This window comes from Mycetomoellerius zeteki, unplaced genomic scaffold, assembly GCF_001594055.1.
Source record: "Mycetomoellerius zeteki isolate Tzet28-1 unplaced genomic scaffold, Tzet1.0 scaffold8, whole genome shotgun sequence".
Classification (NCBI taxonomy): Eukaryota; Metazoa; Arthropoda; class Insecta; order Hymenoptera; family Formicidae; genus Mycetomoellerius; species Mycetomoellerius zeteki.
The window spans coordinates 161,640-186,702 of NW_017257830.1; the positions used below are offsets into that span (position 1 = coordinate 161,640).

Here is a 25,063-nt window from a genome sequence, read left to right on the forward strand (position 1 = left end):
TAGTACTAAATGCACCCAATGGCTGCGTTCAGCAGACTCAACAGTTTTGCAACCGTTTTATGATTGTCTGCTGAGATAGGACCATTCTTCTAGATCTAAAAGTATGATCCAATTAGCGCGAAGGAAACTTACAACAGTTGCAAAACAAACGTTCTGCTGAACGCACCCAATGTCCAGCTTGATAGTCATCGTGTTTTTCTTCATAGCTTTTGAAAGTAGATTGTAAACAGATTGTAAGCTAGAGAGTATCAGTAAACGTTTTTTTTTTTAATCTAAAAAGAAACTACTAATCAATTCTCACTTAACATACCTCGAAGGGTTTATATTTCCTTTATGATTAAATTGCAATTGTTTAACAATTACAGTGATTATTTTATTATATATAACAGTGAAATTGCTACCAAAATCTGGTAATTATATAGTTTATCACTGACTACCTCAAAAATCAATAAAATTAGGCTTATTCGACGCGTTTTTGCACGAAATGAAAAAATCTGACAGAAATAAGCTCTGCCCTGGGAATCGAGATATTTAGCATTAAAGTTGACTACTATTGAGGTTAGGAAACTGTCACAGCCGCAAAATACTGCGACACGAGCATGCGTGTTGTCACAAATTCGCTACTTTAAAACAAATTCTCTGCATTAAAAACAAATTCACTACTTCAAAAACAAATTCACTACTTTATAAACAAATTCATTGATTTAAAAAGACAAATTTACTACTTTAGAAACAAAAATTATTTTCTTATATTATTTTTGTGTTTTGAAAGCAGTAAATTTGTTTTTAAAGTAATGAATTTGTGTTTTAGAGCATAGAATCTGTTTTAAAGTAGTGAATTTGTGTTTTAGACCAGAGAATTTGTCTTAAAGTCGTGAATTTGTGTTTTAGAACAGAGAACTTGTTTTAAAGTAGCGAATTTATGACCGCAGCGCATGCTTGCATCGCAGTATTTCGTGGCTGACAGATTTCCTAACCTCAATCATCGTTAACTTTAATGCTTAATATATCAGTTCGCGTGGCAGAGCGATGCTTATTTCTGTCAAATTCTTTCATTTCATGCAAAAACGCGTCGAATGAGCCTAATTTTATTGATTTTTGAGGTGGTCAGTGGTAAACTGTATAATTATCTATGTATTAAAAATCTACATCGAATATCCAGCTCACAACTCCTCTCTGTTACTTATTAGAATTTTAAGTTTATTATAATGATTTTTACATGTAATGTTGATTATTAAATGATGTAACTTTAAATCCAACATCTTACTTTAACATTACAAAAAAATAATGGAAAAATGAAATGAATCATTTACTTTCTAAATAATGCTAATGGTAACGCATTACATTTTACAAAAAGTAACAGTGATGGTAACGCGCGTTATTTTTATGAAGTAACGTTCCCAATCCTGAATATGTACTAATAACGCTATGTGCGAATATGTTATATACGTAACATTCTCTTGTAATTTGTAATATTTACCTAACAAGATTACCTAACAAGGGAACGATGCGAGGTGTTTTTCCTTGATTGCTCTGAATTTTTACCAGTAGGTCGGGCATCGAAAAAAAATCGACACGTATTTTGCCGTTTGCTCAGACACTCGATAGTTTAAGAAATATTAAATTATGAAACTGATCAGACACTCTTAGAAACTTTAGAGCGCCGGTTCAAATCTCAGTAGTGACAATTTTTTTTACTTTTACATTTTTTTAAATTTTACCTATATAAAAAATACATCTTTCACTTCATTTTTAATCAGAAAAACACAAAGAATTCATTTTGAAGGACTTTTCATCCAAAAACAACTTATATATTTATTCTATCAATGTGTCACTTTCTAAATATTTCTAAATTGTTCTAAAATGTTTATAATTATTTTTAAACTTTCTAAATGCTTATTATAAAACATGCTAATATTTAAAAAAAATTGTCGCTACTGACATTTGAATCAACGATCTAGAGTTTTAAGAGTGAGTTCAACCAATTTTATAGCTCAATATGTCTCAAACTATTGAGTGTCTCAGCAAACGGCAAAATACATGTCGATTTTTTTTCGATGCTCAACCTACTGGCAAAAATTCAGAGAATCGAGGAAAAACACCTTGCGTCATTCTCTTGTAAATAATTTTTGTGCATATATTGTATATATTGTATGATTTTTTGTAATATTTTTTTTAGAATCATTAAGACGAATATTTTGTTTCTAGGAATTATTCAGCTAAACAATTATCAGGAAAATGGCTCAAGCACAAAGTGCAGAAGTCATTGAATTGATGTCAGATGAAGACGAGAAAAAGACAAGAAAAACCAAATCTAAAGGGTACAATAGTAATTGTGTTAATTTTAAATGTTGCTCTGGGATAAATATGAAGGTGGCACCTTCCTTTGCGTGCGCATTCTATGGGGTTTCACTCGAGAAGAAAAAGAAACGTATAATATGTAAAGAATGTTTTGATGCTGCGTTACAACATCAGAAGGTAATTTTTGTTTTAACATTCACTGTGTTAATAAAAAAATAAAACAAGTAAAAAAATTAGCTTAAATTTAAAATTAAATACAATGTAAAAGGCTCCAACAAATAAAATTCAAAATATCAATATATAAAAAGGCTAAGGAACCAAGCTTGTTATTCTTGCTATACAATATTTATATGTTTATTATAGAATAACAATTATAAATACGTCTTCAGTGTAATAAAATTATAGCTATCGGTTTACATTTCAAATTTTTGTATCAAGACTGAGATCAAATTAATGCCTGGTTTATGCTTCGGTCTTAACTCTAAAATCCTAAAATTCAGCCAATAGAGCTGCCAGTTTTAACTGGTTCTAACTGAAATCTGTATTCCATTGGCTAAATTTTAGGATTTTAGGATTAAGACCGAAGCATAAACCAGGCATAAGAATCTTATACTCAAACGCAAACAATTATCATAAAGCGATTTTTCTATAAAGACCTTGTATTTAGCAGCAAATATCGGTGCCGGTGCAATATTAGTTATAATGTATCAAATGTAGAGAATAAACATCCCAACTCCTTAGATCTTTGTTCTATGATATGAATTAGTTTTCTAGAATTTTTGTATAAGCAAGCCTCTTAAAAAAGAGGCTATTAATACATTTCGGTGGAAACACGACACATTTGTAGCCCATTTGCTTATATGGAAAAGTGTCACAATTCTGATAAGGTGTGAAATTACTCTAAGAACATTGCAGTATTTGAATTATAGCAGTTTTAAAAAATACATTATAATTGGAAGTGTAATATGGAAAAAAAGTGTTGAAGTTATAGAAATTGTGCATATTCACTATCCTAACTGAAGACATTCTAATTTAGAATTTAAAAAATATTTTATCAAAAAGTTGCTAACTTTTAAATGTGTCACTTTTCTTATCAATATGCAGCGATATAGTATGAGAATAAATTAAATGTTAATATAATACATTAATTGTAAGATATATCGAATGATAATTATTACCTTGTTTATAGCAATTAGTACAAGCCTTTGTAGAAAATAGATCACTATTAGATTGTTACTTTCCGGATCATACGATGGAAGTAGAAATTTCTGATAGCGATGATTCCGACGATGAGAAGAAAAAGGAGCCAGAGAGAGATAACAACGGTACATTCAGCGTCTTCAATTATTCTTAATATTTATGGCATCAAAAAAAAAAAGAAAAACCAAGAATCTGATTTTACAATTATCAAAAATACATAAAATAACCAATGTTTTTATCATTTTTTGCAGAATACATCCCGGAAGATGTACTTTTAGATATCAAGGATAAATTAAATGATACATTGTCACATATTTACAAAAAGTACAATGTGGAGCAGCATGCTAAAGTTGCATGTGAAACCTTGAAACAGAGATGGCGAGACATATGCGGTAAAACGAGTTTCCAATTATTAACTAGAGATGAGAGCATCCCAGATAGCAAAGCGTGTCTCAGCAAAATCACGCAAATCTGTAATTGCTGGCAACTTGCTATAGATTTGTCTTCAACGATTTCGAATATACTGACATTGTAGCAACATGCAGACAACAATGTGTATATGTATTGTCAGCAGTTTAACAGCTGCGTCAATGTTATCTTGCGTCGTCTGTAATATGACAGCATTGTATGATGCTGCATATTATTATGGCAACATGATGGCAATAGTACGAATTTTGATGATGACGATTTTAAAGTTGTCGGCAAATTATTGGCAAGTTGCTACTCAATGTTATCATATCATGAAGGCATCAAGTTGCCAACAAATGAGGACTCAGTTGCTGCAATTCTGGTAGCAACACATACTTAGCAAGCAACAAGACAGACACGTTGCTATCTGAAATGAGATGCATGTAAAAGTATAAACTTTTTATCTATCCTTTTATTTAGATATAAGACTTACTTTATATCGTATTATGCATTGACAGCGGCAAATGATTCTCTCAATACCGAAATACGGGAAATAATGCGCACTGTGGATAAATTGCGTAACAACTTATACGAGGATTTTAGACCGCAAATTAAAATGCTCGAGGAATTGCAAATAAACGACGAAATTACGGAGACTGCCCATCCGCTTGTAGCAACGAAGAAAGTAACGCAAGTACGTGTTCCACCTTCCTCGCTGTTGCAAGATAATCAGCTAGAAGTTTTAGCGATTGAACCATCGGGTACTAAGGAAATAATAATTCCTAATTTACCACCGACTGGTCCACTCCTTAAACGTTCTCCGGAGGTAGATGATATCGTTTATATTATGAAAAATCCAGTTATGCCATGGATTAAAGCAAAGGTTTGTAGAATCTTCATCCATCTATATTGTATATCTATATTGTATCTTATCATACAAAACATATTTTCTTCGCTTGTATTTTGATTAAAGAGGAGAAGAAGAAATCGAACAAGATTCTAATACAAGGATCTTTCTGTAGGTACTAAATATAGTTTCATCAAATCCATGGAACATTCGCGTGAGACTTATTCAGAAAAAGTATAATGCAGCGATCAAGGCTGTCTCTGGCAAACTGCTAGCGACAACCGAACTGAGTAAAGTTATGATTCCAGTTGGAACGCGAGTTGTGGCAATATTTCATGATGTTGTTTCCAATAATTACTACAGCGGAATAATTGCTGAGACACCAAAATCTATAAATAAGTATAGGTGAGTGGTTTCCTTAAACGATTTATCTATAGGAAATAATGATAGTAAGGTATACAAATTTTTCCATGTGAGAATTATGCAAATTATATATTATTGTAATATTAAATTATTTAATATCATGTTTTATATATATATATAAAGTACTTATTATTTATTATAGATATCTTGTATTTTTTGACGATGGTTATGCTCAGTATGTCGTACATAATGACATCTTATTAGTTTGGGAGACCTCGCCGCGCATTTGGGAGGATATTCCTAGTGAATCGCGAGAGTTTGTAAAGAAATACCTGGAATCATATCCTGAAAGACCAATGGTGAAATTGCAACCTGGTCAAATAGTTAAGACTGAATGGAATGGTAAATGGTGGCTTGCGAGAGTCGTACAGGTCGATGCAAGTTTAGTGCAAATGCATTTTGACGCCGATAAGAGAACTGAATGGATTTATCGTGGATCGACTAGATTGGGTCCTTTATTTCTCGAGGTACGGAAGGCCAACGCGAGGCAACAACTTCAACAGTCTGGCAATGCACATACTCGACATCGTATTCCTGCTCCGTCCAACGTAAGTGAATAAAACTTTGGAAAATATAGTTTAAATATGAATTTTAACAGTTTTGATTGATAATATTAAAATAGTTTATATCCTCTGTTTACGACTTGTAATTTCCGTAGAAAAATAATTTACCTTACGTTGAATATACATCCAACGTGGAAGAGGATGTTACACATTTGCAAACGGAGAAAGCAACAGTTGCTACAAATGTGGCATCTACTACACCATCCACTGCACTGCAACAGCCGCGTGCAGTAGCTAAAAAAAGTACTGCTAAAAGGCAAAATAATATAGATACTACAACGTACAATTCAACCGTTGAAACGAAACCGTCACATAGTATCGTTGTGAGTAAATTATATTAATTAAAGGAATCGTAAACGTATCATTTCAGTGGGGGAGAGGCAAAAATTTAATTTCACACAAAACTCACATATTAAAATAGTTGTTATATATTAAAGTTAGCCTTGGAGAATCTCGCCAACTTACAAATAATATATAAACCACAAATATAAACCACAAATTCGATAATAATCGTTTAATCTTTTATTGTAAAAATGTTCATAAATAAGCCATTATCTAAGCTGTAAGTCTTAAGGAGATCCTAAACTTGATGAAAAAACGGTATTTCTTTTCAAAGGGGTGTTTCACCCCTTAAACATGAGTTAGCGCACATATAAAAAAATACGTATCTCTTAGATTTTCGTGTTTTACAACATATTTCATGGGGAATCAAATCGGTTCCAGACAATTGTGCAACTTCCCTTGTAAGAAAAATTTTTGCCAGAAAAATTATACAATTGCGCTCTCTTTCTTTCTCTCCCCCCCCTCTCTCTCTCTCTCTCTCTCTCACAACATATAATTAATCAACATGATATTAATTTTGTATGCTGTTAATGTTTTTAGTTTTATCATACGCAGAGAAAATACGAGCCGAAAAAGTACGTTGCTCACAAATGTGGGCCAAAATGTATTAAGAGCATCAAAATTTCACATGACGATTTAAAAGGGCTTTCTCCACTATCTATTCCACTTTTGTGCGGCTGGCATCGTCAACTTTGCAAATTCTCCAAGGGCAAGAAAGTTATGTTATACCAGACCCCGTGCGGCGCTAGATTGCGAAATATGGAAGAGTTACATCGTTATCTCCGCATTACCAATAGTACATTATCCGTCGATCTGTTTGATTTTGATTATTGGGTGCGCGCTTTCGCCGATTTTGTTGTAGAAAAGTGCTTCATCAACATCAAGGTAAGTCATCAAAATCAAAATATGAAAACTTATCTAACGACATATTTGATAAATTGATGTGAAAAAAAATACTATAATAATGTTTCGCAGATATATATATATATATTATTATATATATATACACTAGAATATTCATATATTGTGATATATATTAAAATTATATAGATATTAAAAATGTGAAAATGATTGTGATTTTATATTTAAAAGGATCTCAGTTATGGCGTGGAAAATGTGCCAATACCATGTGTAAATGACTTGGATCACACTCAGCCGGATACTATAAGATACACTACACGTCGGGAGCCAACGGAAGGTGTTTATCTAAATCTAGATTCTGCATTCTTATGTAGCTGCGATTGCGAAGACGATTGTCAGGTATAAAATCGTACAGCTGCCGCGCATAATAACGTGAATTTACGCATTATTTTGCTTTACTGTGATACTGTGTGTACACGTAGGATAAAGAGAAATGCCAATGCTGGCAGCTAACGATACAAGGGGCAACTTTGGGAGGAAAAATGCCAAATAGCGCTGTTGGTTATATCTATAAACGCTTGCCAGAACCGGTGACCACAGGAATTTACGAATGTAACTCGGGATGCAAGTGTTCCGTAAAAACGTGTCTCAACAGAGTGGTACAGCATCCGCTCAGATTAAAATTGCAAGTGTTTAAAACAGGGCCGCGTGGTTGGGGCATAAGGTGCCTCAACGATATTCCCCATGGCGCTTTTATCTGCATTTATGCAGGGAGATTACTTACCGAACAGGTACGAATAATGACACCAATTTCAGTTCTTAGACTTGTCTATCTATTCATTTATTATTTTACACCTGCTTTTTATATTTTATATTATATAGGGCGCAAACGAAGGAGGTAAAAATTACGGTGACGAGTATCTAGCAGAGTTAGATTATGTGGAGGTGGTAGAAGGTTTCAAGGAGGGTTACGAAAGTGATGTTCTCGAACCGGAAATATCAATGTCACCTACAGAAGATGACAATAAGAAAAAAGCTACCGATGTAAGCGACGAGGAAGAGGATAATACAAAGGAAAGCACTAATGACTCGGACGAAGATTTCAATATTGATAGCTATGTGGCTTCTTGTCACAATAATGATTTGTTAGAAACAACCGCAGAATCTTCGTCCATTAGGTAGGTATCCATTGTGTTCTATACTATTAACTTAAGAAACATACTTTATTTTATTTTTAATATTTTTTAAAATATACTTAGCGTGAGATACTACTATGGTTGCACATCTCTTGAGGCTATATTATATATAATTACTAATTCCTTAGTATATTGTCCTATCCTATATTCCTATTGTCCTATTATCCTATTATCCTATTGTTATTGCATGGAATATTTAAGAATCTATTTTTTTTACAATTATTACAACAATTATCTAGACTATCATGTATAAATTTGTATAATGGAGAAAATTACTAAAAGAGCTTTATGATCAGGAAACGTCTAAGGAAACGGAAAAGACACGAAATAGACAGTCAACCAGATATATCTGAAGAAAACAGCGAGGATGAAAGCATTACGAGAGGGTTGGAAAATACAGCAAAATTATCCACTAATGAAAATCAGGATATGATTAATATCAGTGATGATGATGATAGTAGAAATGACGTAAGAAGAGAGCCAAGTAGATTCGAACCTAGTTTAGAACCAAAGCAAATAGAGAGACCGACGTTCAAGTCTGTGAGAGATTATTTCGGTGAAGACGAAGCCGTTTACATTATGGATGCTAAAACGACTGGAAATATCGGCCGTTATTTGAATGTAAGTGACAAAAGATTATAAAGCATTTAATTTACTATTTTTTTTCTATCATTATTAAAAAAAAATGAGCTTTGAATTTTTCAGAATGTTTTAAAACTTCACGAAATTATTTAACATCCTTAATCGTGTGACTTGATATCTTTGACATGAAACGTACATTTATTTTAAAACATTTCATATATAAAAATCACATATAAAAATCATATACAAAATTTGATTTTTTATGAATTATGTAGATATGTCATATTGCTAATTAGTACAATTTCTCTAATTTCAAGTACTTACGAATTATAATGTTTAATATAAATCATTCTTATATACATCAAAATTGTCTTTTTCAGCACTCTTGCGACCCAAATGTATTTGTACAAAATGTGTTTGTCGATACACATGATGTGCGTTTTCCATGGGTGGCTTTCTTCGCATTACAATATATAAAAGCTGGACAAGAGCTTACATGGAATTATAGTTACGACGTGGGAAGTATACCGGGCAAAGTGATCATTTGCAAATGCGGTGCAGCTAATTGTAGAGGCCGTCTTCTGTGAACTGTGCATTTTATGGTAATAAATTTTGTTCTTTGTATAAATAGAATTTGTTTTCTCTAGCAAAGTCGACAATTGATATTACATAATACAGGCATCATATTACAGTCATCATTTATCTTTATCGAAAAAAATTTGATAGAAATAACCAAATATACGAATACATAAAACGTACATTTATTTTAAAACATTTCATATATAAAAATCTGTGACATTTAATTTTTTATGAATTATATAAATGTGTTATGCCTGGTTTATGCTTCGGTCTTAATCCTAAAATCCTAAAATTCAACCAATGGAATACAGATTTTAGTTAGGACCAATTAAGGTCTGGCAGACCTATTGGCTGAATTTTAGGATTTTAGGGTTAAGACCGAAGCATAAACCAGGCATCATATTGTTAATTAGTACAATTTCTTCAATTTTTTATGTAGATATTCAAATGTAATTTTATATATGAAAAAGTATATTTCTCTTTTCCTTTTTCTACCTCCTTTTTGAAATATAATATCGATTGGTTACAGAAAACAAGAGCAGTATTCATAACAATGATGTATTGTATTTGCTTATTACTTTTGATTGTACATTCTTAGCATCCATTGACACGTTATACGTTGTTAGCATTACAAATGTGTACTACTTTTTTTTTATCGCAATTTATACATACATCGTTCAAAATTCAACTCAGTACACAGGTATTTTCCAAGGAATATTTGTAGCACTTTGTTTAAAAGTACAAAGAATCCATCATCGCCACAAAAATATCAAATTCAATATGGAATAATATGCTTTATGACATAAAAATGTATAAAAAGGTTTTCAAGATTTATAAATTAATAACGAACAATATGTATCTTATAGAATAGATTAAAATATTTAGCAAAATTACATTTTGTGTGTGCGCGCGCGTGTGTATCTACACGGGAGGATCCCGTTAGCGTATAATGCAATAGCACACATCCACTCACATTGGCCGGTAACCTTTCACTGCTTTACCATTGAGAATATTTTATTTTAAATTGGCCAGTTAGTGATGTGCACTATCGGAACCCTCCCTGTGCACATGATTGTAAATTTAATGTGATTCTTTAGTAAAGTACCGAAAATTTGAGATGCCTCACCGAGGCTCACCTAAAATCATTAATATCTGCATAATTTAGATAAAATATTAAAATTATGTGTATATCTTAATAAAACAGTATGAAACACACGATAGTATGTAAAAGTGATGAAATAAAAAGAAGTTCTTGTGTAATTTGTTCTTGTGACAATTTTGCATCGTCAAGTTACAATGTACATTGCAAGCGAAGTTTTTATAAAGGAAAGTTTGTAAAAAAAGAAAGTTGAAGAGAAAAGAGAAAACTTATTTCAATTTGCAATGAAATCAAGAGCTGCATCTTCATCAAACGAAAACAAGATGAGGTCATGTTACTCGATATCTTGCCATTTCAACTCTTTTAAATACCTTTTCAGAATGGCCATTAATCTTTTAATTTTTTTTCACCATTACAATCATAATTTTTTAAACTATTATATTATTTTCTTGCTTTTTAGACAAATCTATAGTAGGCAATATAGGTATGTGTGCAGTTACTCAAAGAAACAGTTACTCTGATCCTTATCTGTCACTAAGTTATATACGTTACATTTTCAACATTTTTTCCCTCTCATTTCATCGTTAATCTACTCTAGAATTTTGCATATGTCAAGTTCGTTACTTCGACTTCATTATATAAAGAAATTTAGCATTTCTGTGGTAACTTGATTTACTAAAGAACCACCTTAAACTAAATTAATTTTCGTAACTTGTTTCAGCTACAAAAGAATAATATTTTGTTATGATAAATCTGTTACTTATATGTATATTTAGAACCATGAAGAATTATTGCGAGAAGGATATGAGCTCTTCATTATACTATCTCTCGACATGCAGTATATTATTATTATTATTATAAAACAGCATCCACGTACCTATCTTTATTTAATTTAGAGTGCTTAAATATACGACATATCCTAGTCATCATAGACAAAAAAATCAAAACAAAGCTGATAGAATAGTCTCTCTCTCTATAAGGAGGAACATTAACATACCAAAGTAACAAAATTATAATACCGCATTTTGTTTGGCTTTATGCTAGTGGAGTTTCAGGAGCTGTTTAATCTCATCTTTCTCGGCTGCGTCCAGATAGCTTGTGCCATCTGGCGTTAAACCATCTGGTTTAGCACCTTTTTCCAATAGCAATTTTACGCAGTTCGTATGTCCCTCCCATATCGCCGCCAACAACGTTGTGATTCCATGCTTATCTGTAGCCTGTAAGAAATATACTTATCCGCTGCACTTAATCTGGAGACACGATAGTATCTCGTAATAGACACGGGGTGTTCTAAAACATTCTAAAACGCTCCGGAATATATGTTAAAAACTAAACCTGATAGGAAAAAATATTTCATGGGCTTTTTACAATAAACCATTATCTAAGCTTAAGCCTAGAGACCCTATAGTATAACAGAAATGCGCAAAGTGTCACGTAATCGTAAATATTTCTGTGATTGGATGGAGTCTCTCGTCTCTTAAATGTAGTGCTACCATTTGGTGGATGTAAATTCTGTGCATAAAATATGCAACATTCAATGCAAAGCATGAAATAATAAATAAATATTCACAAAACATTAAATGATGAATTTACTAACTTCATTCTACAGGAGTCGATATTGAGTGTATTGACAGTAAATTTAATATGGCAGCACTACATTTAGACTCCATTCAATCAGAAAAATTACGATCACGTGACACTTTGCACATCTCTGTTATACTATAGGGTCTCTACTTAAGCCATAAGAAATTAACTATAGTCAATTATTCTTCTTACACTCGACCGTGATTGGTCAATTTCTTACGGATTAAGACTTAAAATTTAGGTAATGGCTTGGTATAGAAAGTCCATCAGACAAAAATTATATAATTTAAAGGGGGACAAATAATGATAAAATCAATTTTAAAAAAATCAATTTTTTAAGATTACATATAGATTACCTCTACTTTTTTTTATATAAATGGAATAATTTTTTTTACATATGATTTCTCTAATTATTTTGTATGAAAGTAAGTTTAGGCGATACGCGTATCGATACGCTAAAAATCGTTTGGAAATCACCATTTTGGTAAAAAGAGACGATCTTTTTTTACAAAAAGATTGATTTAAAATAGCTTCAAAGATGATTTGTAATTGCTATTTTGTAAAAAATCGATTTTTTTACGCATTATTACTGTATAAAATTATGGATATGCATATTGATACGCGTATCGCCCATTTCCTACTTTAAGGCAGAGATATCGAAAAATAATAGATATTCTGGCATATATAATAAAATTCCATATTAATTTTTTTATAATCATAGCTGATATTTTTAGAATGCAGAGATTAATGAGATCAATCACTTAGTTTAAAGAAAACATATAGTTACTTAAAAAAAATGTTGCATATTGTAAAATGCATAATTTTTTTTAATGAGCAACTATGTATTTTCTTTAAACTAATTGATCTATCTCATTTTATACATAAAAGTATTAAGGCACAGTTAATAAAAAATGAATAGTTTATGAAATATTTAATTTTTATGTCAACATATATGTGTCAGAATACAGCATAACTCGAAAACTATTGATTTTTGGATAATTCTACCTTAATACTTTTACATGCAGAATAATTAAAGGAATTAAATTATGTAAAAAAATTATATCATCCCATTAAAAAAAGTGGAGGTTACCTCCACTCATTTAAATGAAATGATATAGTTTGATAGGTGACCTCCATGTGACCTTCAAAAGTCAATTTTTCTCGAAAATTGATTTTATCATTATTCGAGGAGCAGACTTTCAAAATGCGTTTTATTCAAAATTTGTAATTTTCAGAAAACGAGAAAGAAAAAACTCTGCACACAAGAAAATTACGCACTTTACAGAAAATAACAATATACCAATCAGTAGGATGTGAAATATTAAACAAAGCTAAACAACTGCTAAAAACGTTAAACAAATGCATTTTGTTTGTCTCTAGTTAAAAAACATAATGCACTTCGAAATGTCTATGTTTTTTCAGCATATAAATTAACGATGAAAAATGCTTTCTGAACATCTCAAAGTAGCTTATAATATGTCTTTCGACACTGAACACTTCGCCATCTCTAACTAAAAAAGTGAAATTTTGGATAAAACGCATTTTGAAAATCTGCTCCTCCATTTGTCCCCTTTCAAATCATACAACTTTTGTCTGAAATATTTTTACTGGATTTAATTTTCGACACATTCTGGTGTTTTGTTTTAGATCCTATATATGTATATCTTGAATTGTGTGTGTAGTTGAGCAAGAAATTATCATCAAAGATAGAAAATTATTTTATGCAACACGATTACATGACATGCTACTATACAGGGTGTTCCCAGGTTAAACCGCTAAACTTAAAATATGAATTTGTATATTTAACAGTAAGAATTTTACTAGACCATACATTTGAAAATTTAACAATAAGAAATAGAAGTAATGGCAGTAATAGTCGAAGCTAGATCTTTAATGCGTAAATAATTCAATCTGAATTACAATATATGTATACTGTATGTGTACTTGCATATAAATCATATTTGTAGTCATTCGAACTGCACGCCGAATTGGTTTTCCGAACTTATAAACACAATTAAACTACTGTAGTACAGACAGACAAGCAATTTTAATAACCTGATGCTTAATCAGGCATCCTATTAAAAAGATGTTAATGTTGCTGAAAAACTGTAAATAAATTTATTGCGAAAAATATTACCTCGGCCTGGAGTCGAACTCAGATCTCTTGTATTCCGTACGATCGTCCCAAGCCTTTAGGTTACCCTATCAAGCTTTAGTAATATTCTTCGCAATAATCGGTATATGTAAAGAAACAACTTTTTTTCAGGCGACGTAATATAAACAATAAGAATCTCATTTTTTGACCGAACATGTGAGAACACAATCAAATTCAAAAACCAAATTCGGCGCGCAGTTTGAAAGACTACAAATATGGTATATATGCGAGTTATAGCATATATATAATTTACATTAAAAATTATTTCAAGCATTAAAAGATCTAGCTCCGACCGGTATAGGCTTCTGGTTTATCGATTGTATTCATTTCATTTTCTAATGAAGAGTTTCTGTCAAATTGAGGCATTTGATTTGAGGATGTCAAACCACAAAGTGATATACTTTAGAACTTTAAACAAAATTTTTCCATCCTTAAAAACGTTTTATAATACAATTAAATGCAACTTTTAAAGATTCTGTAGGAGGTCCTGGGAAAATTCCAACTGGATCTTGTTCTGACCTACAATTTGAGGGGAATAACGATCCATTTGAACGCTTGGAACCTCGTTAAAATCGATTTTGAACTCGAAATTTGGTCATTTTTTCACATTAATCGGGCTGTATTTCTTAAGACGTATATCGTAGAGCTAAATGAATTTATTACATCGTGTTCAGCGATCAAAATAACATATTTAAAATCCGGATTAAGCCATTTTTGCATCAAATCACACGTGTATTAAGGAAAATCGAAACTTTAATTTAAAAATCGTTCACTAACGACCTTTAAATCTTAATATTTTTTGATAAAAATTTAGGGGTGTTCTTTTGGCATGAAATGAAAGCTTTTGAGCTGAGAGGCCAATTAAAAAAAAATATTTTTTTCCTTGTCAGTCATACATAGGTATGTCACATACAATGAAATTAAATAAATAACTTGCGCGTAACGCGCGCATGTATTGTCTAATTTTTTAAATTTATATTTTTTAAGGATGTGTCAATTTCATAATCTTACCCCCATATGTGGGTAAGATGACTTTTAATAATGAGTAAGATGACGAAAAGTCAATTTTAATTAAGAATATACTTTTTATGAACAAAAAAAGATTTATTGTAACACGTTTATATATTTCAATATATTACGAGTTTTAAAGAAAAATTGAATAAAATAAAATATTTTTAAAATTTATAAATTTTAATAAAAATACACCGAATTGATGTTTTCACGTAAAAATAAAAATTTGAAAAAAAAAAAAAAAAAAAAAAAGTATCACTTTGCCCTATGAACCAAGATATTAATCATCGTCTTTAGCGATTAATATCTCGTATTTCCTGTCACAGCAGTGGTTCACTTAACGAATTCATTGCTTTAGCAGAGAATTTGTGTTTTTAAAGCAATGAACCACTGTGAGATTTCCTAACCTGAATAGTATGACACACAACTTTTCTTACATATTTAATAATATGATACTTTATTTAAAAAATGATGAACTTCATGAATTGTATATAATAATTGTATATAATAAAATTTACTTACAAGTGATCAATATCAACGAATTAATTATTAATTTTTAACTATTTGAGTCACATATGAGTTTGGTACAGTCAAGTTTGGATAGTACGTACAACACTACCATAACCTACAATCTACATGCACGAGAGCGTCATCTTACCCACGCACAATATTCGTCATCTTATCCACGGTTATCATATATTTTTATTTAATTAATAAAACTATTGCAATGTGAAAAATAAAAAATATTAATTCGTTATTTTATTCGCTTTTAGCTACAGAAGATCGTGATTTTATTTAAAAAACGAGAATATTTGCTATAACTATGTCATTCCTTATATACAAATACTACAAAATTACATGCGAGTGCATCAAAAACGATTTCTTAATATAGTACTACTTTTGTGGTTGGATTGAATTCACAAACTCTAATAGATTATGTATTATTATCTAAAGTCTTTAATGAGTTAAACATCTGTTCCTCATTTATTATTAACTTAAAAAAATTAACGATTCGTCATCTTACCTCCCTCTCCCTACATATATAATATGTATAGTAATACATATTGAATTATTTAAGCATTAAAGATCTAGCTTTGACCGTTACGGCCATTGCTTCTATTTCTTATTATAATTTAACTCAATACAACGTTATTCATTATATACTCTTGCTTTTTCAAGTATTACAATTAATTGCTAATTATTATATCCTTGGTTATTACTAACATTGGCATTTGCTCCTTTCTCCAATAAATATCTGACAACTTCGCTTTGACCATAATCTGCTGCGTAATGTAGTGGCGTTCTTCCATCGATCATTTGATTTACATCAATGTTCTAAAAATGATAACAATGACAATTAGACAGTGAAGGAATCAAAGTAAACCAAAGTAAATTAACATTGAAATAATAATAACTATAGTATACACATATAGTAAAATGCTATAGTAAAAAATATTGTAAAAAAATTTGTATATATTTGTAAATAGTTTTACTATTTAAATAAGAATATTCAAATAGCTAGACCATTATGCTGAATACCTTATATATCTTATATAATGCTTTATACACTTAGGCCGGAATCAAACTACGCATTGAAGATTGAGATTAAAGATTGAAAAATTCAAATTTGACCAATCGAAACGAAAGGAGCTAAAATTTCATTGTCCTTATTGGTCAAATTTCAATCTTCAATCTTCAACCTCAATCTTCAATGCGTAGTCTGATTCCGGCCTTACACCTATTCCAATTTTTAAATTGCTCGTTCCTGGAGACAAAATACGTTCAACAAGAGAAATATTCAAACAAAAGAGTAAAAAGAACTTGTTGGTGATAGATATTAGATATGTTCCATTGCACGCATAATGCACATAGACTACATAGAGAACCATTCCGTTTCAATCAATGTGCGCATCAATGAATACCGATAGCGCACATATTTCCCTAGATTCTCCCCACTTCTCATGCACCAACTACAGCAGCTCGAACGTGAAGCGTTTAATGCGAAGTTGATGCGTCTAGAAAAAATTCAAAAGCCTGTTGCTGCCTTTTGCTCGGATTTATAGTGTAGTAATAATGGAAAATGATTTAATCGAATTTCCAGTCATCATTGACGAGAGTAACGAAGTTCTCACCTTCTTTATCAACCAAGAAACTTATGAGAGCTACTCAAGATATATATTAAAATATATACAATCTTATATCGAATGTAATAATCTCAACAGTAAATATCTTAGGCTGTTTTACAACTCACAGTTGACTCTTAATCGAGATTCAACTTATTTCTCATCTCTTTCGAATTCTAGCATTAGACCTCGGTTAAGAGTTAACCATGAATTGTGAAACTGGGCCTTATGCCTGTTTCTATTAGTGTAGATTAATTTTAATCTTAGTTTAACTTACTTTTTATCGTTTTCTAGTTCTAAGAATTAGAAAAAGATAAAGAATAAATTATACCAAAATTAAAGTTAATCTACATTGGTAGAAATGAACATTATTGTCGTCCATGGTAGCATCCATTTTTTATTTGCATCAAGCGCATGGTAAACCGTTCCGTTTCCAAGCGTGCATCATGCGCATTAATGAAACGGAACGATATTAATGTGCGCAGCACATTGAATGTGATCTATGCACTCAATGCGTGCAACGGAACGCACCCATTAGGCCTGTTCTTTTTGGCTGAACTTTTGCACCAGTTCATCTTTCTTCCTCTTCTTTCCTCCTGGAGAGAAAAGGAAGGAAGATGAACTGGTGCAAAAGTTCATCCAAAAAGAGCAGGCCTATTGGAGAAATGTGCGAGGGTGACACAATCATTTAGGTACTTATAAATACTTCCGCTATCAAACGCGCATTTATCTACCAATTATTCTCGACACACTTCCGGTGTATAATATATTTCATATACGTAACAGTCTAGAAAGACAGCGTATGTTGTGTGTATTAATCATCGCGCAGTCGAAATATGTATGCGTTTTTCGAAACATCTCTAAAAATTAAACATTTCACATCATCACATTTACCTTGTTCTCGACGATGTCTCGTACTTGCTCGAGATCACCGTTTTTTATGCCCCAAACGAGCTCGCTCATTTTTCTCGACGCTGTCGCTCCTGTGGATTTACACGACAAACGACGGTTATATCCACACTACCACACACTGCGTACGTCTACTTTTTTTTTTCTACCACTCTCTTATCCGTTGCGTAACTCAATCATTCGTTCATGAAATTCAACGAAACTTCGGAATTTGATTGCTATCGACAGTAAATTCAAGTAAATTCAGACTGACAAATCTCATATATACCATGGCGGAAGGATTACATGGTGTGCGCAGTTCGACCACAGACTTACTTCTATTATAACACTAGACTAGAGTAGAGTCCTATATGTGAGAGAAGCGACATCGGCGCCGCGATTTCTGATTGGTGATACCCCCATTTAATTAAAACAGCCATATTGAGCCCGCAGTGGAAAGCTATACACATAGCATATAAGATAGACCCAGCACTCATACATTTTTCTATATATGCTATATAGTATATGCTGAGTTTGGCAGAACGGTGCGAGAGGCAAAATATCGGGGCAACCTATCCTTCTCTGTGCGCACATCTTGACATTTATTATATAATGGCTGCGTTCAGCAGAACGTTTGTTTTGCAACTGTTGGAAGTTTCCTTCGCGCTGATTGGATCATACTTTTAGATCTAGAAGAATGGTCCTATCTCAGCAGACAATCATAAAACGGTTGCAAAACTGTTGAGTCTGCTGAACGCAACCATTCTGAGCTCTTGCATCTGATTGGCATATTCCGTTAGAACTAAAAATATAGACCAAACAGATACAAGAGCTCACTGAGCGCTCAGTGAGCGGTCGTGGTACTAAATGCACTCAATCTATTTGATTACAATACTTCATCGTTGGATCGCAGATGTCGCATCTATCAGACTAGAGACCCTCTAATCAGAATCGCGACATCAGACAGTCAGTTTTGATTGGTCTGCCATTTTTCAGTAGTTTCCGCCTATATTCGAATGTCTATATTGGCTGTGTTCCAAACACAGTCTATACTGACTGCCAGTACTGAAAATCTATAGTGCACGTAACATAAACTGTAGCATTTTCGGTGCTGGCAGTAAATTTGGAACACAGCCATTGTAGGAATGGGCGATGCGCGTATCGACACGCTAAAATTCGTTTGCAAATTAACCTATTTTGCGAAAAATCAATTTTTCCAAACAAGATGGTGCCAATGGTCACGTTCAGCAGACTCAACTGTTGTGCAGCGGATCTATGAGCGCTCGCTGCTATTGGTGTATTCTTTTAGATCATCCAATAGCAGCGAAAGTTCACTAATCTGCTCCGCCACAGTTGAATCTGCTGAACGCGACCATTTTAAACCGATACCTTTACAAAGAATCGTTTCTTTTTTTAACAAGGATAAAAACTCCGTCTCTACTTCGAATCGATTTTTAGTGTTCCGATACGGATATCACCCATTCAAAGTATATACATTTGTATTATTGTTAAAATCAAACAAAACAAGATTAAACATTTTAAAGTTTAAATATTACTAAATAGATTTCTCACATTATATGGGGAAGTAATGCTTACTAAAAAAAATTGTTTTATCTTTTTTTTTTATCAAAGCATAAATTATGCATTTTTATCAGAGATATGCATTTTTCGTTGGTGTCCAATTTTTCCCAACATTTGTTGCCTATAATGTTCGACGTTTAGCATCACACAGAAATATTTTCATTACATAGCCTTTCGCTGCAGAATTAGTGCAAAATGGGGCTGCACACCCAACCATTTTGCAATTATTTTTATTAATCTTCTAATAAGTCGTACTAATCTTCAAGAGCAGAAAGATGTATCACGACTCACGAGAAACTATCAAGGTTAGAAAGAGACACGACGTATTCCTTTCTCTTTCGTGTGATTTTGCTGACACTAGAGGCCCTTAGGGAATGAGAACGTGAAGAGAGTCTCTAACTAGAGTCTCTTTCTCGTGTCGCGACTCTAATTAGAGGATCTCTGTATCAGACTATCAGAGAATACTTATAAATTTTTATTACACGTAGCAAATCCATCCTTGGATTCATCATAATGATTCCAGGACCGTTTCAGCATTTTGTAAATGACAGCAAATATTTAAGCAAACGATTTATTATTGATACTTATGTAGGAACTCTTGCCTTATTGTTCAAGATCTCGAGAGTGACTGACTGGTTTGTGATTTTGATACACTCACAATATATTTAAACTTATCTGTGCAGTGTTTACGAAATACCGAAACGACCCTGGGTATGGGATTATTGTGATGAATCCGAGGATGGATTTGTTACTTATAAGCACTGTACTGAATGATTCAAGACACACCTAAAGAAAAATTATATTAAATTAAAAAAATCGTTTTTCTTTCAATGATTTTTTTAAGTTAAAATGAAAATACCTTTGAAAAAAATAAAAATTTACTTGATTTCAAGAAATGACGTTCAAACTAAAGAAAAATTTATTGGATTTCAAGAAATGACGTTCAAATCAAAGAAACTTTTCTTTAACCATATAGAAAGTTCAAATTTCTTCAATTAAAATAAATTTTTTTTAATCGGAAAAATCGAAAATTATCAAGACTTATCAAGACCTATCAAGACTTATCAAGATTTTTAAGAGTGTACATTTTCGAATAATATTCGAAATGTTTCGAAGCAAAGCAGTGACTAAATTGATTGAAAATTCGCAAGAGATATGATTGAATACTCATCACTAGTTATATGTAGTACTATTATCTTATAAAATACAAAAGACGTTTATTGGAGGGAATTGATGATATTAACAATGTCACGAAATTCGATGATATTAGCAGTTCACTCTGTTTTCCTTCCCCCATTTCCGCATAACGCGTATTATCTGTTCTACTTGAGAATTGGATGTATTTTTAAGAATCTGTATCACTTCCGATAGCAGTTCTCTGTGTAATGAAAAAGAAAATTTACAAATTAATCTTCGCTACAGTGATTTTATACAAATGTACGATATGTAAAACATACTTTGGTAACTTCGCCGCGATAATATACTGAAAAGTACCACAACATGCGCCTCGCTTTCCTTCCCAATGTTCAGGACTTGGATCCATTCGCTCCAACATATCGAAGGCTTTAGCAGCATACCAGAATTCGCCTACTTTGTAACACGCGTTAGCAATCAATTGAAGCAAATTGAAAGACTCCGCTGATGTCTCCATCTTCAAATATAGTTCCCAAGCCAATTCAGCCTTTTCATTCATTATGTCTAAGAGTAGAAAAGGCAAACAATTGTAAGTAATATCATTACTATGATAATGTATTTGACAAAAGTTGTAACAAAATATCAGGAGACATGGATTCATATGTACGTGACTGGACAAAACTTCCGGTTGTAAAAATTATTATTTTAAATCGTTTGTATTTCGTATGCAGTATTTTTGTTTTTCTATAAGCAGAGATATTGTTATTACTTACAGCAATATGATAGAAGACTGATGTAAATGTAATCGTTTTTATATTTTTCGTTACGTATTATCAGAAAAGCTTCCTCTGCTTCTTTGAAGTAGCCTGCCCCAACTTGTGCTTGAGCATAGTTAAAGTTAAAATTATCTTGATTAGAGAAATATGTCTTTATCGAATTCAGATATAATCTGACACGGTCGAATTGTCGGTAAAGGAAGAAGAAGGAGGCCATGCATTGTCTACCAGGTATGGTATCACACTCCGATGCTGAAGAACCCACTAGTTGAAAGTATTGCTGTGCAGTTTTTATACTATCACGCTAAACAAATTTAGTAATTCAGAAATTTTTCAATAATGCTAAAAGATAAGTAGTTTAATGACATACAGAATTAGCTTCCTGACCCATAACAGCGTTAACTATACCCTTTAAAATATATTCTTGTGGAACTGCTGGTTCTAGATCTTTAATCAGGTCATAGGCTGCCTTGACATCATCTTGTTTCAAATAATATATTACTAAATTAAGCCTGGCTTCTGGTATAACGTCTACCAAATTGGGTAAAATTTGCAAAGCGTTTTCACCACCTCTAAAGACCTACGTGAAGAGAGAATAAGAGTATGAGAAGTAAAACATTAAAGTAACTCCAGTATATACGCCATACCTACTAAAAACTTAATTTATCAAGTATTATTTACTATAGGGAGTTATTTACTTTAGGATAAAATAAACTATATTATTATTCATTTATACAGAGTAGTATTATTTATTTTAGGGCAAATAAACTATATCAGTATCCTGATTTTGTAACTCTTAAAGTATTGATATCATTATATTGTCGTTCCGCAGATATTATATGTGATAAAAAAAGTTGTGCCACAACATAACAATATCAAATTGTCGTTAAGGGTTACAGAATAAAAACTTTGTATTGTCCACTATTATGAAAAAAAAAATTAGAAATCCGAAATACTTATTTTTTGTGTAAAAAAAAATTATTGCATTTATTACACCAAATCCAATCTGTGAACTTTGTACATTTGAAAATCCGCCCACTAAAGATGCCATATATCCCCTCTCAAACAAATAGGATATAAAAGATATCAAGCCGAACAAAAAATATAAGAGATAAGCACTTGTATTTTACTATACTTGATTCTTTACTATCCTTCTATACTGACGCATCATCAAATAACTATTAAGCCTTCTTTGCAATTCCTATAGTAATTATTTTATATAGGTTATGCATGATTGCATTACTCACTACATTGACAAATCGATTCAACAGTAATTTTATTGATATTAACAATATAAAAAACTGAAATTATAACACAATACTAATACAACATAAAATTATCCCCACTCCTATTTTTTCTGACTTCTGACATAAATCCCTCCCATGCGGCGTAAATACTGGAATTACCTACAAGCAGATACACATACAACTGTATTATGTCGTATAAGATCATGGCCAGAACTAAAGGAACTTGATATCTTCTCAACGAGTTGCTTCATCTCGACCTGTGCAGCATTTCCATCATACAAGCGAAAATGATTACACGCTTTCAAATTAATTGCGATTGTACTATCTGGATATTTCTGCAGGTAAACTTGAAGCACTTCTTGAGCTACATCATAGTAATCCAGCTTGTAATAGCACAAAGCTACATATACATTTAAAGCTAGATAATCTCTGAAAAAAATTGTAAAATCTACTTAATTTAAATGAAAACTATTCGATGCATTAAATCATTTTGATCTTGTGACAACAAATTGAAGCTGATGTAGGAATGACTTGAGGAAAAGAAATAAAAGAACAGATACCTGGAATTGTCTTGCAGTTGGATAAGGAAATACAACTCAGAATCTGCTCTAGAGTCGCATCTCTTGGTGCTTTTCTTTAAACTTGCATGAATATACAAAAAGGTGCAAGGTAAAAAATGTCATTGCCAAAAATTATACAAAAATATCCTTATAAAGGTTCTGTTGTATCAAAAAGATGCAAAAGAGATATTCCAACCTGTTATCCAATAAAATTTTTTTATAGACATCGATAGCTTCTTGATAATGAGCTTGCAAGTAGTGAATGGACGCTAAACTGAGCTGATCCTCGATAATATCTTGCAGCATTTGATGATACTCCATTAATTTGGATTCGTTGCCCATCTTGTGGGCCAGGTGAAACAACAATCTGGTTCGCAGTTTACTGTTTTCTGCCTCTTCCAGGATCTTTTGTGACTCAGAGTACATGCCTAAATAGAAGTAGCAGCACGCTAGATTCGTTGAAATATCCGAAGGTACGTAATCCTTGTTCCTCAAGTTTTCATAGATCGTTGCTGCACGTTTGTAATCGCCTAAATGAAACGCGCAATATCCCATCCACAAGTCCATTTCCAAACTGCCGCTGGTGGTATTATTGAATTCCAATAATGTCAAGGCGCCAGTGTAATCTCGTTTCTCCAAAAACTCGTCCAGCTTCGGTATCTCCTTGTGCGAAACTGACGTTCGAACACCTTCCGATGAGGCCGGCTTGGCCCTCGACAAAATCTATCAAATAGCAAATAATATGTCAATGCTCGCGTAACATATCATTTTCCTATGACTTTTATGATATTCACGAAATTAGAGAAGTGTATAAAAAAGATATTATTTACCATTTTCTCACCGTTTCTATCATTCGGCGCAAGTTGGCGCAAGTATGCGGCAGTGTGCGGCTGTAATCTATAAACCTTTATGGCTCCTGCACACTGGACGCGGAAAAGCTTGCCGCGCGGCAAAATGTGACGTGTAACCAATAAGCTTACAGCTCCTAACATGTTCATTGGTTACCGCGTCGCATTTTGTCGCGCGGTAAGTTTTTCCGCGCCCAGTGTGGAAGAACCATTAGGGTACCATTGCATGAGCGCGGAAACGCGGAAATGCGGAAACGCGTAACCAATCAGAAGCGATCCGCTGTTATGGTTTCGCGTTTTACCGATTACTGATTGATTGCGCGTCCAGTGTGCAGGAACCACAAGCGTCGTCTACAATATGCTTGGTTTAAGAAGAGTAAGAAATTGACCAATCACAGACGATTATTCTTCCCATATTCGGCTGTGATTGATCAATTTCTTAGGGCGCGTTTACACCTTGACGGAATAGCAGAAAGCGGAAGAGCAGTGGCCAATCACAACTCGCGCTGGTAGTAAGTAATACAAAAAGCCGAAATTGTCGAATACCAGCGCGAGTTCTGATTGGCTGCTGCTTTTCCACTTTCTGCTTTTCCGTCAAGGTGTGAACGCGCCCTTACTCTTAGGACGGAATCAATAGTCCGGTCTGATGGTTCCTGCACATTGAACATGTTTATTGGTTACCGCGTCGCATTTTGTCGCGCGGCAAGCTTTTCCGCGTCTAGTGTGCAGGGGGTCGATTGTGTATCTCGAAATAA

The 25,063-nt window shown here is 32.7% G+C and overlaps 3 protein-coding genes across 4 annotated transcripts; 1 reads left to right on the forward strand and 2 right to left on the reverse strand.

The window, feature by feature from the left end:
- Window positions 1–2,212: 2,212 nt before the first annotated feature.
- Window positions 2,213–9,480, forward strand: egg (SET domain bifurcated histone lysine methyltransferase eggless). 2 transcript variants are annotated; one of them, XM_018459195.1, is made up of 13 exons: window positions 2,213–2,478; window positions 3,491–3,626; window positions 3,753–3,893; window positions 4,428–4,792; window positions 4,932–5,161; window positions 5,322–5,727; window positions 5,838–6,065; window positions 6,625–6,969; window positions 7,177–7,344; window positions 7,428–7,736; window positions 7,828–8,123; window positions 8,438–8,762; window positions 9,104–9,480. In XM_018459195.1, the coding sequence occupies exons 1-13, from the start codon at window positions 2,239–2,241 to the stop codon at window positions 9,308–9,310; spliced, it is 3,396 nt and encodes a 1,131-aa protein (XP_018314697.1). In that variant the 5' UTR covers window positions 2,213–2,238; the 3' UTR covers window positions 9,311–9,480. The 2 variants fall into 2 exon arrangements, with proteins under 2 accessions (XP_018314697.1, XP_018314698.1); XM_018459196.1 differs by lacking the exons at window positions 2,213–2,478; window positions 3,491–3,626 and having other exon boundaries at window positions 3,794–3,893; window positions 4,390–4,792.
- A 1,491-nt stretch (window positions 9,481–10,971) lies between these two features.
- On the reverse strand, window positions 10,972–18,480 carry LOC108729835 (myotrophin). The gene is made up of 3 exons (XM_018459163.1): window positions 18,169–18,480; window positions 16,376–16,486; window positions 10,972–11,618 (listed from the first exon to the last, which is right to left on the reverse strand). Exons 1-3 carry the CDS (start codon window positions 18,235–18,237, stop codon window positions 11,442–11,444), a joined length of 357 nt encoding a protein of 118 aa, XP_018314665.1. The 5' UTR covers window positions 18,238–18,480; the 3' UTR covers window positions 10,972–11,441.
- A 2,492-nt stretch (window positions 18,481–20,972) lies between these two features.
- On the reverse strand, window positions 20,973–24,337 carry Ttc26 (tetratricopeptide repeat domain 26). Its single transcript, XM_018459164.1, has 7 exons — window positions 24,291–24,337; window positions 23,657–24,183; window positions 23,080–23,329; window positions 22,024–22,233; window positions 21,651–21,957; window positions 21,201–21,441; window positions 20,973–21,121 (listed from the first exon to the last, which is right to left on the reverse strand). Exons 1-7 carry the CDS (start codon window positions 24,291–24,293, stop codon window positions 21,010–21,012), a joined length of 1,650 nt encoding a protein of 549 aa, XP_018314666.1. The 5' UTR covers window positions 24,294–24,337; the 3' UTR covers window positions 20,973–21,009.
- Window positions 24,338–25,063: the final 726 nt, after the last annotated feature.